Source organism: Sceloporus occidentalis, unplaced genomic scaffold, assembly GCF_023333645.1.
Source record: "Sceloporus occidentalis isolate IW3139 unplaced genomic scaffold, rSceOcc1.0.p SCAF_2, whole genome shotgun sequence".
In the NCBI taxonomy this organism is placed as follows: Eukaryota; Metazoa; Chordata; class Lepidosauria; order Squamata; family Phrynosomatidae; genus Sceloporus; species Sceloporus occidentalis.
Window position 1 is genome coordinate 114,733,652 of NW_028316982.1, and position 16,176 is coordinate 114,749,827.

General features: G+C 39.5%; 1 protein-coding gene across 2 annotated transcripts in view; it reads right to left on the minus strand.

Moving 5' to 3' along the window:
* Positions 1–10,913: 10,913 nt before the first annotated feature.
* SH2D4B (SH2 domain containing 4B) overlaps positions 10,914–16,176 on the minus strand; it is a 127,265-nt gene continuing 122,002 nt past the window's right edge. For both annotated transcript variants that reach the window (XM_089507914.1, XM_089507913.1), the window contains 2 exons: positions 15,893–16,113; positions 10,914–11,068 (listed from right to left, as the gene is read on the minus strand). In XM_089507914.1, the coding sequence (XP_089364040.1) occupies positions 10,976–11,068; positions 15,893–16,113 (314 nt within the window). In that variant the 3' untranslated portion in view covers positions 10,914–10,975. The remainder of the gene's footprint in view (positions 11,069–15,892; positions 16,114–16,176) is intronic.

Here is a 16,176-nt window from a genome sequence, read left to right on the forward strand (position 1 = left end):
TGTAAGGATTTCTGAGACAGGAGGTGTGTCATCCTATTACTAGCCTTGTAAGGTGCAAAAGGAGTATTTGTTTTACAGAGAAATGCAAACCAACTAATATATTTTGTATCCCTACTCCACATGCAGAGCATTCATCCAGTTACAAGAGCTAAAATGACTGCCAAGAGGGAACACTTGCCAGGAGAAAATAGGTCTTTGCCCTACTAGAAAATCTGAATTAGCCACAGGTCATAACGTAAATGCTCAAGCTGCAGGGCTAATCATCATGAGCCAGCAAATATTTGGAGAGGAGATTTCCAGAGAGTGTTGGCCTAGTAAGAAATTAGCTGTGAGGAAAAATAGATTATATATCATTATCACCAAGTGGTCTGTAGTACATCCCAGAAACAAGGCTCAATCCAAAAACAGCCCAAACCACCACAATGCTTCCTCTTTCCCTGGGATGTTTTGTAGTTATTTTGTATCTCAGTTCACTGTTCTCAATCTCAGGATTGAAGACTGTGAGCTTTAAAGTTATCACAAAGTAATGTAATGTTTTTCCAACTCCGAACAGTCAGTGCTAGCACACAAATAATGCAAATGAATATATTAATATAAAAAAGGAGGTGGAAAAAAATTGCTCCCAGGGTGATACAAACCACTTTCAACCTAACACACAGCTCTGACAAGTCTATAAAAATCCTGAAGATAAGTAGTGATTCACAGAAGCTTGGAACCACAAAAGTATAGGGTGATTCTTCTTTACTGTATCTGTTTCTAAAACTCTGTATTTATACCATCTGCAACTAACTTTAGAAAGTCATATAGTTTAAACTGATATACTGTCAGCCAAAGTCAAGGAACTAATATTTATCAGCTGACTAATATATCAACTGAGAATACATCCTATTTAAAAAAAAAATTGGATCCCTGGCCTTGTTTCTGTGACTTTATTGCCTTAGTTTTCCAGATTTAGGGTCCTTTATGGGGAGGAAAGTCATATATACATGAATGAAATAAATAAATAATCAGGATCATGGGCTCATTCGCACATTTAAGATCAGGAAAGTAGTTGACCCTTAGCCGCTGTCACCCATGAGTTGTGGGTTGTTCTCAGGACAAAAAGTGGCGAGGCAGATTCAACCTCTTATTTAAAACTGTTCCAAGGAGATTTTCTCAGACCAAACACAACCTTCAGGCCCTGAGAATAAGGAGATAATATGTTGCATAAGTAAACAGCCCCTGTGGCACAATAGTTAAATGCCAGTAGTGTAGCCACGAGGTTATGAGTTTGATCCTGCAGGGCTCCAAGGTCCTCTCAGCCTTCCATCCTTTTGTAGGTTTGTAAAATAACCACCCAGCTTGTTGGGAGCAATTGCCTTACAGATTATAAACCATTTAGGGAGTGCTAGTTCACTGATAAGCAGTATAGAAATGTACTTGCTATTGCTATTGCTAAGTCTTATTATACCAAAAATTCACTTCCTATCTTAGCAGCACAAGGCCAGAGATTAAGATGGTGTATTAGGGTGGGAGAGAGATATGTTTCCACATTGGAAGCACCAAGGAGCCTGTTGTGCTACTTTCATAGCCCTGCCTAAAATATATGACAGAAGGATGGTTTTTCACAAAAATAAAGTACTGATAAAGCTGTCTAGACTTTTTCAACTGAAGAGGTTTTGCTAGCCACTCAGATGAAGATCCAGCTTGATCCAGTGTTTACCTTGGACTAGCTTGTTGCTGAAGCAATATTTGAACTAGTGTGTCTCCAGTTTGAGCTTCACATGGAGCTATCTGTGGTACCACTTCCTTTGCTAGGTCTTGATCTTATTTGATTTGTTGGTCCAATTAGGTCCCAATAGATTGATCTGTTATTAGAAAATATCCTTTGCCTACTTTTGACTTTGCCTTATAAGAGACACTATAGACTTGCTTGACTGTGTCTTACTTGCTTTTCCAAAACCCAAAATTATGTCTAAAGCACACATACACACAAACACACACTTTTCACACATATGAGAACTGTATCCTACCATCACACTAACAGTGCAGCAAGCCAAGTCAAAAGAAGCAACTGTATACTGCTTCCCAATTATCCTTCTACCCCACTTCCTTCATTGTTTTCTCTGGGACAAATTATAGATTCCAAACTACTCAGAGGAGTGCCATGTCACCTATGTAACTATGTAATGTACCGTTCACCAAATAAAGAAATCTGAGTATACATTTATAATACATTTTCTATGTCTTTTCTGTGGTGGCAGCCCAGTTGTAGAATTCCCTCCCCCTGGAGGCCTGACTGGAGCCAACACTGGAATAATTTTGATACCAAGTCAATATTTGTGGGTTTTTTATTATTATTTTAATAATTTTTATAAGTTTTCAAGATATATAAAACACAACACTTAATAACAAAAATTAGGAGGAATAGAAAGAAAAAGGGGGAAAAAAGATAATATTAGATATAAAGAGAGAAAAGAAAGTAAAACAACAAAGAAACAAAAAGTACTTCCAATCTTCTCAACAGTGGTTATTAACCTATATGATTTTATAAAAGAATTTTCAGTGCCTCACTAATACAATGAATAATCAACTGTCTCTTTATAAAATACAATTATTGAGTCAAATTCAGATTTCGTATAGTCAAATATATTTCCCCTGCCGAAAGTCACTAACATGTCTATAAATTCATTAAGAACTAATTCACTTTCTTAATAGCTTCCCACTATTTATTATTATTAATCCTTCCAACCTGAATTAAACATTGGCCCAGTACAGCCCTCTGGGAATCGCCATAACTGGGCCAAAACTAGGGTTTGGGAGTGCGCAGCAACCACATGCTCCCAAACCCTAGCGTGCAGCAGCGGTGCCATCATGGCAGCCTCCAGTCCACACGGGGGCTGCCATGATGACACAAGCACCGTGCAAGCATCCAGACATTGCTGCACTGCACTTACATCATTAAAGCAGTCAAGATTAGTAATATACTGGATCTCCTCTGGCAGCCCATTCCATAACCTGGGCACGACAGACAAAAAGGCCCTTTTAGTAAATGCAGCCAACCTAGTTTTTGCTGGCTGCAGTAAATTTTTCCCAGAGGACCTGAGTGCACAGGGTGGGTTGTATGGAGGAAGGCAGTCCTGCAGAAGCTGGGCCCAAGCCAATAAGGGCTTTAAAAGTTATAACCACTACCTTGTAATGTGCCCAGAAACTAATAGCCAGCCAATGGAAAGACTTTAAAATCAGTGTTATATGGTCACCTCTAGATCTCCTGGTGACCAATCTAGCTGTCATATTTTGAACTAGTTAAAATTTCCGAACTAGGCAGAACAGTAGCCCTATGTAGAGAGCATTGCAGAAATCAAGTTGTGAGGTCACGGCACATGTACCACAGTTTTTAGTTCTCCAAGTTCCAGGAAGAGGCGCAGCTGGCTTATCAGCCAAAGCTAATAGCAAGCACTCCTGGCTGTCACATCTATCTGAGCTGGCATCTGAAGCAACAGATCCAGGAGCACCCCAAGCTGTGAACACCATCCTTTATGGGAAGTGTGATGCCATCCAGGACCGGTTGACAAACTTCCATACCCGGGTTAGGGGCCCCAATATGTGGTACCTCTGTCTTATCTGGATTCAGTTTCAGTTTGTTTTTCCTCATCCAATCCATTACCAGCTTAAGACATTCATTCAGAAGGGAGATACCATCCTTAGTTAATGCTGTAATCTGACGTATGGAAAGATATATCTGGATGTCATCAGCATACTGATAGCACCCCACTCCATGCCTCTCGATGATCTCTCCCAGCAGTTTCATGTATATGTTAAATAGCATTGGGGACAGTGTGGTGCCTTGAAGGATGCCACATTTAAGCTCCCCTTTAGAGGAACAACTATCTCCAAGCATCACCACCTGGAATCTGCCTGAGAGATAGGATCAGAACCATTGTATTACAGTGTCACCAATCCCCATTTCTCCCAGGGGCTTCAGAAAGATACAATACCATGGTCAATTGTATTGAAAACCGCTGAGAGGTCCAGAAGTACCAACAGGGTCACACTTCCCCTTCAACACTTAGGCGAAGATCATTAATTAAGGCCACCATAGCAGTCTCAAATCTGTATCCTGCCCTAAAGCCGGTTTGAAATGGATCCAGCTAATCTGTTTCATCCAAGACTGCTTGGAGTCGAAGGGCAAAAGTCCTCTTGATCACTTTGCTTAAAAACGGAAGATGTGAGACTAGTCTATAATTATTCATGTCTATGCGATCTAGGGAGGGCTTTTTCAGAAGCAGCCGTACTACCGCTTCCTTTAAACAAGATGGAAACTGGTCTTCCCTAAGGGATGCATTAATAATATGTCCCAGATCAATCTTAAATGCATCTCCTCCTTGGACTACCAGCCAAGTGAACTGAAGAGGTGAAGGTTCTCTCACTGTCTTGTTCTAGCCACTGTTGTTCCAAAATGCAAAGCATGCTATAAGTAAAACAAGTGGTGAAGGTGGAAGATGTGTAGTTACAAACAATTCTTCAGGATGAAATATTGGTAAGAAAACAAGGTGAGAAAGCTTCATTTCTCAATGTAGCCCAAGCAAAAGTGGTTTCTTGTACTTTTCCATTTTAAATATTTTTATATATATTTTGAGCTTCCTATTATATAAATAAAAATGAATTGAATGAAAATAAATGGCCTATAAGAGTATATAAGAACAAATTTTCCTTTATGTCTAGGCTGTGTTTTATTGTAAAAATTTAAGTACATAAAGTGCCTTGTAATAAATTCCCCAAAATCTCACTGATCAAAAAATAAAATGGCAGAAAACACCTAATGGAAATCTTCAGAATGCAAAATTCTTCTAACATGTGACTAACAAGAACGGTAATGTGACGGTCACTGCTGTTATACTGTAAACCCAGACAATGAAGATAATGAAAGTGCAATGAGCAGATAAGTACATGAGCTATAGGAGAAAGAGAAATTGGGGAGAATTTGAGCATGAGTCTTGAGTGAATTGTGCAATGGGTTCTTGAAAGCTGGATCTTGATAATCATCAACATATTATACAATTTGAGAAATCTGACCAACATTGGCATCTAGAAATCTATGAAGTTTATGGAAGCTCTGATAACATCTATAGACTAAATCAAGAACTATCAAGTGAAGGATTGCAGAGATTTATGGTTACTTCCATATATAAATTTGAACAGCTGTCTCACTGGTTGGATTTCTGACAGTACTCACCATGTGAATTGGTAATCAAGATCCATCTTCAATTTACACTTATAGCACTTTAATATCACTGGAATTGATGTTAGGTCTCCCTATGAAATCCTGGGATTTGTTGTTTGACTACTTAGAATTCTCTTCTAAAGAGCTGCAGTACAGTAGTACAGAGGAGTGGACTAGATCTTTCTAGCGGTGCTTCATCAAACTACAAATTTCAGGATACCCTGGATGGAGTCATGTCAGTTAAAGTGATATGAAACTGCTATAATGGTCCAGAGCAGGTATGTTTCTATAGTGATGGTGCTATGTAATCTTAGGCGGGTTACAGACTGCCATTTTGTACGTATTCAGTACATACTAGGGTTAGGAAGGGACGGTGCTTCCGCAAAATGGCAGCACCTCTTCCACATGGGGGCCGCCATGACGACGTCACGGCACGCCGCCTCTATACGGGGTGGCGCGAATGTGATGTCATTGCTCCGCACCAGGGCGCTTAGTGCACCCTTTCGGCGGAGCAGGAAGGAGCTCCGTTTCGGAGCTCCTTCCTGGTTTTCATCGCTGGGCGCAGCCTTTAGATGCCTGCGCCCAGCGACGCAAGGGAGAAAAGGGCCAAGCGGCCCCTTTCCTCTCCTCCTCGCCGCCGCGGGGTGTCCTTGGGGCTTGAAGCCCCAAGGACACCCCTTTCCATGCTGCGGGGAAGCTGCCTTTTGCCGCTTCCCCGCAGCCTGGAAAGCGGTGAATCGGGGCCTCGGAGGCTGCCGGTCTGGCAGCTGAGGCCCCGATACACCGGGGAAAGGGGCGGGTGCAGCCCGCCCCAAATGGGCGGTCTGTAACCCGCCTTAATATCTACAGTTTAGTCTCCACCACCTCCATTTGTTCAAGGATCTCAAACAGTAGACAAGAAAGATTCTCAACTAGAATAGTGCTGATAGATGAAATAGGCTGAATGAACCTATGATATAATTCAGTTTAAGGGAATTACATAGGCGGTGGAAATGTAGTTCTTCACTCATTTAGTTCTCAAAGTTCGCAATGAGTAATTTTAGCAGTTTTCTTCCCATTGTGAGAAAGCCTTCAACATCTGTATTTTTCAAAGGTTATTCATAGTTTGTTACTTATTCTGTGTGCAATTTATTTTGCACAGAAAACAGCATTTTCAACAAAGGAAAGTTTTGCATAGTCTTCAAAAATCTTATATTATATGTAGAAAATGAAGTTTTAGGTTCAGAAAATGCTGTAGTTGGAGACAAATTCTGCACAAAATTGGCAAGTGTGAAGGCTTTTGTGCAGAAAATAGAATTTAGAATTTATGCTATTTCCTGCACAAGGTAGTCATGTATAGAATAAGTCCCAAACTATGAAGATTCATACAACTTCACAATTCTCCTCATCAGGATTTCCCAACACTTGTGAAGCATCTTTTCTGACTTTTTTTATTTAAGTAATTCCAAATGTTCTTTCCATCCCTAATAGAAAAACAGGGATTTGTATAAATCTGCAGGATATCTCTGATAAACTCTGACAAAACTTTGCATATGTTTTTCTCCTTATACATCTCCTGCACAAACTTGACTTTTAATGACTTGTTTCTTTTTTCAGATTCAACAAAACACACTTCTAAGTAAGCTTAAAGGAAAGACCCTCTTTATTCATTTCTGTTTGTTCCCCACTCCCTTGAGTAGTGGCAACGGCTGTTCATCTTTTCCATATAAAGCTGTTGCTCTTTTCAATTCTTCCATGCCATGAGCTCTTTTTGTTTCTTTTGAAATTTTACTTCAACTTAAGTTCAATTCCGTTACATGGCTGCTGCCTCTCCTTATATATTGTTGAAGTTTTCTTGGCTGCTATTCTAAGTTGACTGACTGTTTTCATTATTTCTGTTTGAGAATCCTGACATTTATTAGCATAATAAAACTCTCAAGATGAAATTGCAGTTTTCTAGCCAGTAATTTCATTTGTTGGGGAATTTACAAGGAATTTATTTTAAAGCCAGGTAAAACCTAAAATATGAGATATGCATGAAATACAGACTGCGGAAAAATGAAAATGGATTACAGAATGAAAAAGTATGCTGTTGTGCCATACTTGTTCATTAGGGAATGCAGAGAATGTGGAATAAAGGCCAACAAGTTGCAAAGCCAAACTTTCAACAGTCCCGTACCCAATGTCATGCACCATTTTGCATTCTGCTCCAGGTTGAGAAGTCCAAGTTGAAATCATGAAGCATCTATTGCTAGAAAGGATTATTACTGTCTTCAGATAGTGACCAACTCTGTCCTCTGTCGGAGGACAACAATCTGGTCATCTACATACATGTTTTGGTCACCTCCTGCCAAAAATAACATTGAACATTTTACACAAGATCTTCTTTGAAGGATCCAGAAGGATCCAGAAGGTAAAATCTCATTACTAATAAGGGATAGCTGCAGGAATCATGAAACTCACATTCTGAGGGATCACCACTCCCTTTCAGTTAGGCTCAAGACCCACTAGAAATGTACAATATTGACCTTTAAAATCTGAAGTGGTCCAGGATATCTTGAGGAATGTTCTCTTTCATCTTTTCCAACCCATGGACTCAAGCCATTTGATGAGTCACTGCTCTCAGTGTCCTAGGCTTTGAAAATGAAGCTGCTGAAATCAATAAGAAGTATTTATTCAGATGTGCATCCATCTCTCGAGCATTTTCTACCCAGACGATGGTCAAAATGATTTTTTAAAAATTATTTTGGAGGCTTCTTAAGAGAGCAAAGCTGAACTTTTTGATTCTGATTGTTCTTTTCCAATTTTGTTAATATCATTTATTAATATATATTATTAATATCTTATAAAAAAGATCATTATATTTTCTTATTCTTCATGTTATTTTCATCTTGTAATTGCATGTTAAAATGTAACCCACCTACTATTATGGTATAGGGTGGAATCTAAAATAAACACCTTTTCATCAGGGACTTTAGAGAAAATTCCTGAAGAGGAAGTATCATCATTGTCTTTATTTTTGGAAGACAAATGTGAAACTTTGACTCATCTGGTTGTTGTTATTTTTCTGCTTTTAAAATCATGTTTCCTCTCTCTCACCGTGACAGGCAATTCCCCCATAATGGAAATGTGAGTTCTAGTTGAGGAAGCATAATGCATCCAATTCTCTGAGACTGTACCTTCTCAGAGAAAAGAGTTATCTGATCACTGTCATTAATGCTTTGATAACAACTCAAAGATATTACTGTAAGATGCTTCTTGTTTTCCACACCAGCAATTTACCCATCTTTTCTGATATGAGATGTCTAAAATGTGATCATAGCTGGAGCTCATCTATGATAGTGGAGAGCAGCTGCCATTCCCTGCTTTTGATGTTGCAGAAAAAAGAAGGAAAGGGGAGCACTTGCATTTCCTCTTCCATTTGTTGTACCATTCCAAATTCTAATGCTTCAAGCTTACATCATTGCATTTCTGCAGTTATGGACTGGGCTTCATTGTGGTATCATGGTAGGAGAACTACAGTGGCTATCAACTAGATTTTAGATTAACTTAAGGTTGACATGTAGGCTGACATTTATGTTTCTAAATAGTCTGGAACCAGGTACCTTGTCTCATATGTGTCTCTCCAGATTTTGAGGCATTCTGATGAGGCCTTGCTGGACATACATATATTTTATATGTTTTCCCAATATCGTCTTAAAGCAGGGTCCTCTGTACCATGGCAACTTCCTTTCAGAATGCTCTTTCTAGTCTGCAAGACTAGTTCTTTGTTGATTTTTGAGCTTTTTAAAACAAATCAAAGATCTGGACCAAGAATTAGTAGAGAAACATGTACCAGACTTCTCACAGAAAGAACACTTGCAAATGTTCTCACCCTTCATGACAAAAGGTTTCTTGACGCTTTGATATACCCCATCAAGTAAAAGGTTAGCTGTCATGAGATCTTTTTGCATTTGGAGATTTTTGTGTGTGAAAAATTAACCTTATAGTTTTGCACAGAAAACCATATTTTGCTGAAAATCCACAGCTCCCTAAATAAAACCAGAAGTCATCTTTTGCACAGAAAACACACTTCTTTATACAATAATTGTGGAGTCCCCCACCCAAAAAAGTCACAAAAACTGAGAAAAAGGAAATATGGAGAAATTGGAAAAAAATATGCATAAACTTTCTTAATCTTATCCAGAAAGAAGAAAACTTTTGAAATAATTAGTTCATGCATGTCAGAATGAAAGAACAAAGATTCACATCCCTAGAGCAGATCCACTAAACTCAGTAGAAATGAAGTCAGTCATGCCTCACTTTAATTCCAATCGATTCCAGTTGTTGTGCTTTCAGTAGGGCTTAAGTCTCTATCTAAGTGATATTTTGGCTTTTGTTTCAGTTTTTTTTTTCTTCTCTCTACACCAGACATTGAAGGTTTAACTGTCAAGTCTTTCTCGTTGCTTGCACTGCTGATAGTTTTGTCTCTGCTTTATATTTTTATCCACTTTGAATGGTTGGGTTGCTCTTATAATTGTTTATTTTCTGTAAGTCATCTCCAGGGCCCTTTGAATAGAAAGCTATGGTAACTTTGGGAGGAATGAAAAATAAAGAGCTCCTTTGTATATTCCAATGGGAAACATTCCAAAGTATCAAACAGTCATACCTATCATACCTGAGGCTCGGTACAAAATATAAATATGTCAGTATAGTTGGCCACATAGGCTTGTAAAGCAAAGCTGGCAAGGGAAAGAGCCCCAGAGAAATGAAAACCAAAAGACGTATATCCACAATATTTCAGTTTCTCACAAGTGTTTATTGTTCCTTATAAAAAGTTGGTAAAGAGTACAAGTGAAAAGTTGGTGCATGTTTATATCCCTTGAAATTTGCCAGAGGCAGGAAATATATTTCTGTACTTAATGATTCATTCTAGGAGCCACACTTTGTCCACCTCTGGCCTCAAATACACTTCCAGTAATGGCTTTAGGAGCACACAAATTGCAATTGCCCTTTTGCCTTTCCACATAGGCTCAAACTACATGTGAAAAGAATAGTCCCATTTAATATATTTAAACCCAGACCTGTCCTGGGATTAGATGCAGAATGAGGGAGGTCTGCTGGGACAAAAAGAGAAATGTGGAAGAAATAACATGGTTTACCTTTGCCCTCACTGCTACCCTCGCTCCATAAAGCACTTTTCAAATAGTAGGTGTTACCAGAAAAGAGATGGTTGGGATAAATGACTACAAGGAGAAAAGTGGCAGATGAGGAGTCAGTTACAGTCTTCATTCTGGTTTGTTTTTTTCAGCCATGCACCCATTTCACTCAAAAATGTAGGCCTCCTCACCCACCACATTTATAAATAATTGAGAGGTTTAAGCAAATAGACATGGTGCTACTAACCTGTAATTTGTATCTCAGAAAACAACTAATGCTACATTCCCATAGCCCAAATCATTATATCTTTTAACCATGTACCCCTCATATACTTCAGTGTCTGCTCATTAAAGTACTAGATCCATTCCCTGTTCCTATTGTTATTACTTAACATCATCACTTTGTAAATGCTGGCTTTTGATCATCACTTTAACCATATTTTGAAGTATAATTGTAAAGGAATTATCCCTTGAATTGTTGGCCTTGCATTATTAGTGACATAACTGGTAAATTAAAAACTTGATAGTCTGCATTTAGCTCTTGGATATTTGCTAGTCATAAGCTTGCATCTTATTTTTGAAGCTGTGGTTATTTCACCAATTATTTCTACTCTTCTATAGTCCCAAAATAATAAATAAATAAATACACCAAATGTCATTCAAATAAAGGACTGTAGTCAGGTGGGTTCTTTGTCTGTCTGCAAGGCTCCAGTAGTAACTCTGCACCAGAAGATGTAATTATTTCTTCCTGGAAAAATAAAGTGCATTGCATTAGAAAAATGAAAAATAATCCTGTCAATTTTTACTATAGGAGTACAATCCAAAATATACTTTTTAAGTCCAACTGAACTTAAATATCATAAAACACAGACTGCAATATGTTTTACAGTTGTGTAAGTTATAATAGTAGGATTAAACCAATACACTCTTACCTCGGGTTACGAATTTAATCCGTTCCGCCGCCATTTTCATAACCCGGAAGTCTTCGTAAGCCGAGAAAGCCATAGGCGCTAATGCAGAGAAGCCGCGATTTGGTGCGAAATAGCGCCAAAAAGCACCAAAAGGTTATTCGTAACCCGGAATAACCTTCGTAACCCGGAAATATTTTTTATTTTTTATTTTTTCGTAACCCGAAAAGTTCGTATCCCGGCGCGTTCGTAACCCGAGGTAAGAGTGTACAAAAGAAGCATATTAATTTAATTTTAAATATGCTGAGTAGTCATTACTCAATAGTTTATTTTCTTTCATCACATGGCTGAGGAATTTGTGGCCCTCCAGATTTTATTAGGCTATAATGCCTATCATCCCCCACCATAGGTTATGCTTGCTAGGGCTCATAGAAGTTTCAGTCCAACAGTACTGGCGGTAACAGTACCAAGAGGATGCAGACAAAGCAAATATAAGAATAGGTGTGAATTCTTATTGGGAGGTAACATCCTCATCCCATCACCTTAGTTAAACTTCTGAACTTCTGCCTGCTTCATTTGCTGGGGAAAAAAGTGAGCTCCATCCAAAGTGGCAGTTTAGTTTCCTCTAATGATGAATACACACACACAAACCCACAAACATAGTCAGGCAGCCAGACAGCCAGGTCTATGAGGGACTGCTTAATAATCTGAGTGCAGTTCAGCTTGATAAAAAGAGAACCATGTTATTCACATACAGACATGCTTTCAGTTGGGGTAGGAGCATAGAAATGCATTCAGAAATACCAGTTCTCTTTCCTTCTCCATGATACAGCACTAACTAATCACACAGATTCAGTCCAATATGTTTGTATGTTGTATTTTTGTCTTACACAAAGGGGTTTCTTTTTCTGTTTCCTTGTCTTTTTAATAAAGGTTTTCTCTGTCTATTTACATTTGCATCATTGTGTCTGGTTCGTCTGGTGCAGCTAAGTAAACTTCAGTCATTTAAAACATTTTAAAAATGGATTTGTTTTCTTCAGCTTAGCTTACCAGCCATTACTCATTGAAAAAACAAATTCTTGCCATATCTAGCACATCCAGGTTCTTGGTGGATCTTAAAGATTCCCCATCAACTGCCCACTCCCTATATTTCTGATGTGGAGGTTGTTTAATTATTTTTAAATTTACAAAGCCACAGCCAGAGATCAGGAAAACCAAGATTCTACATGTCAAAAGAATGCAACCAATTGATTTTTATGAAGTAGAAAATACCCAGTGTCAGGAGCTCCCTCATGGTGCCAAGGATCATAAAAGAACTTCCCTATGACTATAGCCTCTAAATCACAGGAGGAAAGATTGCACAGATTTGTTACATAGTCCAAAAATTAAGAATACTGTGATCTAGGAGAACCACTAGGAATCTTGATAGCATGATTGCAAGAACCAAATCAAGTGTGCTGTCAATCCCATGCTCCAGGAGTGGCTATTGGATCCACCACTGTGGTAGTGCAAATCCATTTTTGATTCTCCTGTTACACCTCCAGAAGCTGCTCTGTATGGAACAGGAGCACTTCCAGAGACAGCCCTCATCCTTTCAGAGGTCCACCACCATGAGAGCTCCTGTCCAACTCAAAGTAGCTAAAGCAAGAATGACAGTAAAATCAATAAAAGATTTGCCACCCCTGCAACAGAGGATCCACCTGCCATCCCTGTCTTGATCAGTGGAGCACAGCTCATTAACATCTAAAATTAACATCTAACCTCTGCAGCAAATGAGCACAGCTGTAGATCAATCATGCAACTGCTGCATCTAGACCTGACTCCAAAAACTCTAGGCTCCAAAGTAAACTGCCCTAAGTTGCCATCCTTTGGTATATTAAGGATGCCACCTTTCAAAGCTGGAACAGTAGTATCCTCACCCTTTGACACATTAGCAGAGCAACATGTGTAAACCATCCAGTTTTTAGACAAATGTTTATTCCTATTAATAATTTTTATTCAACAAAATAGAGCCGGAAATCAATACAATCCAATATATTTCCTCACCTGAGAGTAGGCCATGCTGAGCTGACAGTGAGTACAGAGGTATAGAATGGGTCTAGGACTCTGGTGCTGGGCCCTTTTCTACTCTATTGGCTTTTCAGAAAGTACATATGCCAATGCACATACATACACATCCCTACTGACCATGATCCTGTTTTTCTGCAGGTGGAACTATGCCATGTGTCTCCTTTCAACTCTCCATACACTGATCATTTAGCTGCTACAGTGTGCCTGAACACATACAGCCATTCAGTGGCTAGGAAGAGGGGCAGCGGGTAGGAGAAGTATCTGGTTGTGTCTCCATATTTATATACAAACCAGTGACATCATCTGCTGAGATCAACCAAGGTCTTTGGGAAGCATCCATGAACTATATCATTTTCTTTATTTGCTATGGGGACATTGCCAGACATTTGATGGTGCTGTGGGCTGCCATGTCAGTGAGTATTGTAAAATAACACTAGATTTCAGGATGAACCTTAAAGGTGCTGAACTTATTTTGCAATTGGAGCTGTATGGACACATGCCAACAAACACACTGCAATATTTCACTGAGTTTATAAAGCAATCCAGAGCCAAAAACCAAAACCTAGTGCTGTAATTGCAGGAGAGGTAAAAAGAGCTTGAAAGTTCAGCACCTCTAATAGCTTATTTAAAGTGGTGGACTAAAACCTGGGACTGACTCTTTGCCCCACAAACATGGAAGCCATAAGCCATTAATGGCCCTAATGACCTTTTGCTGTGGAAATCAGGGTTTGAAGTGCCATGGAAAAATACCATGAGGGATTCATATTCAGACAGGAATTTAGATTCCTAAGTGGGCGTATAGGACCTAGTCTTGAGACTGACAGAAAAATTTGCAGTGTGCGTGTCAGCGTGTTGTGGGAGCATTTTCTTTTTAAAGTGGATTAACTAATAGAAGCTAGATTGCCTGGTACCATGGTATTTTTCTGCCATTACCATAGTAAGCTCTGGGTTTTCCCCTCTTTTACTTATCTGTATTTGTGTTGTTACAGTGCATTCAGATGGAAAAGACACGAGAGCTACTGGCTGAAGAGATAAAGAAGGAGCAGTATTGCAAGTTTCCCATTTGACCACAGACAATTAAGCAGGAACTGCCTGCTCACTTTAGGGGCAGAACAAGTCCTCTAACAAGCTTGTCATAACTGCAGCCATTGATTTTTGTTCTCACCAGGGGACATCCCAATCTATTTTATTTTGAATGTCAGAGGCTAATGGACGTTTTGCTTCTGACAGGTGTCCCTGTGCTCACTCCCTAGATGAATGGGCTTTTCTGTGCTCTCTTATTGCCTATGATAAGCAAGCAGACAAAGTGTGTGTGTAGGGGGGGGACCTTTCACTTCAAGATTGGTGCCTCTACAGAAAGAAGTGGGCTTTGAAGACGTGGCAGTCCTTGTGTCATTTCACAATTGAAGCATCTGAGGTCTTTGGACCAGAATCTGCTCCAGGATTTAGTCTGGAGCTGCGCAAAGGTGCCAAACCTATGTGGGGATAGAGGGTCCAGCTAGGACAACTCCTTTAAAGTTTAGCCTGTTTGTGGGGCATTCTTGGTTCTATATCTTGGGCTGGGATTCTGCAAGAGCACAGAAGGTGGGAATAAGCCTGAAAACCAGTTTTCTGACAGTGCCAATTTTCTTTTTCTCTTATTTTTAATGCAATTTTTTTAAAGCTTTATTGCTGAATATATGAACTTTAAACTGGGTATTAGGGAATGGGGGGCTGTGACCAAACAAGATGTGAACTCACTTAATTCACATCATTTGGCTGCACATGTGCAGTGTTTGTTTCTTTTTTAAATAAATGGCTAGTGTATAGGAGAACCCTGCCAGATCAGGACAATGGTAAAAGAGAGACAGGGGCTTTAATCCCTTACCCCAGCCATGGTCCTTGTTAGACTGGAAAGAAGGAGAAACACTTGCTATTCCAATTGGAGTAAAGCTGTCATTCATGGCAAAGAGAAACAATGAAACAGGGCAGCAAAGCTATGGAAGGTGCCAAACCTATTTTGAGAGCTCCTTCTAAGGACAGGCTGAAATTCAGACCAGATTGACCATCTCACTAAGATGAAAGCCACCAGACAACACTATTTTATGAGAAGCAGAAGTTTCACCTCTGACTCTCTCCTTTATTGGTCCTTGAATTATCCCTGAGTTAGCCACCACCACTGCCTGAAGAAGTCTCAGCTTGGCTTTCCAGATTAAGACTTTGGATTTATAAATCTCTACTCCAAAAAGTATTTGTATGTACCTGGGTTCTGCAAACAGAGGTCACGTTCTAAGCCTACTGCTGGGGACCTAACATTGCTCATTGCCAGTGCTTCCTCTGAGCCCAGTATTACAAAATATATACCACAAACACAGTTTTGAAGCATCTTTTCCACAACACCCTTGACAAAACATCATTTAGAGGCATTGTGGGAAATTTAAAAGTGCCTAAACAGGCCCTGCTCAGAATGTTCCCTTGCCTATGCCCCATCCTTAAACCTGGAGCTAGCTCTGCCTGTAAAGTTTTAATTTTATAATGCTCCAACATATTACTCCTTCCTTTTGAATTATTCACCTCCTCAATTCATTGATTGATTTGTGTGTAGCCAGTAATACCTTGTGGAAATCAATAAGGTCTGTGAGTGTTGCATGCCGGTTGGGATCCACCCCTAAGAAGCTGTAGAAATCTCCAGAAGCATCCACAAGAAAATGTTTGAAACCACTCTGATGCCGATAGGAAAGTGCGTATCCCCAGATTTTCTCACTGACCCGCACTAGGAAAGCTCCTTCAGACTTATTTATCAACAGCTCTTCTGCCTCTTGACGACTAATAATTCCTGCCAAAAGAGAGAGAGAGAGAGAGAGAGAGAGAAAGAGAGAGAGAGAAAGCAAAAACTGGA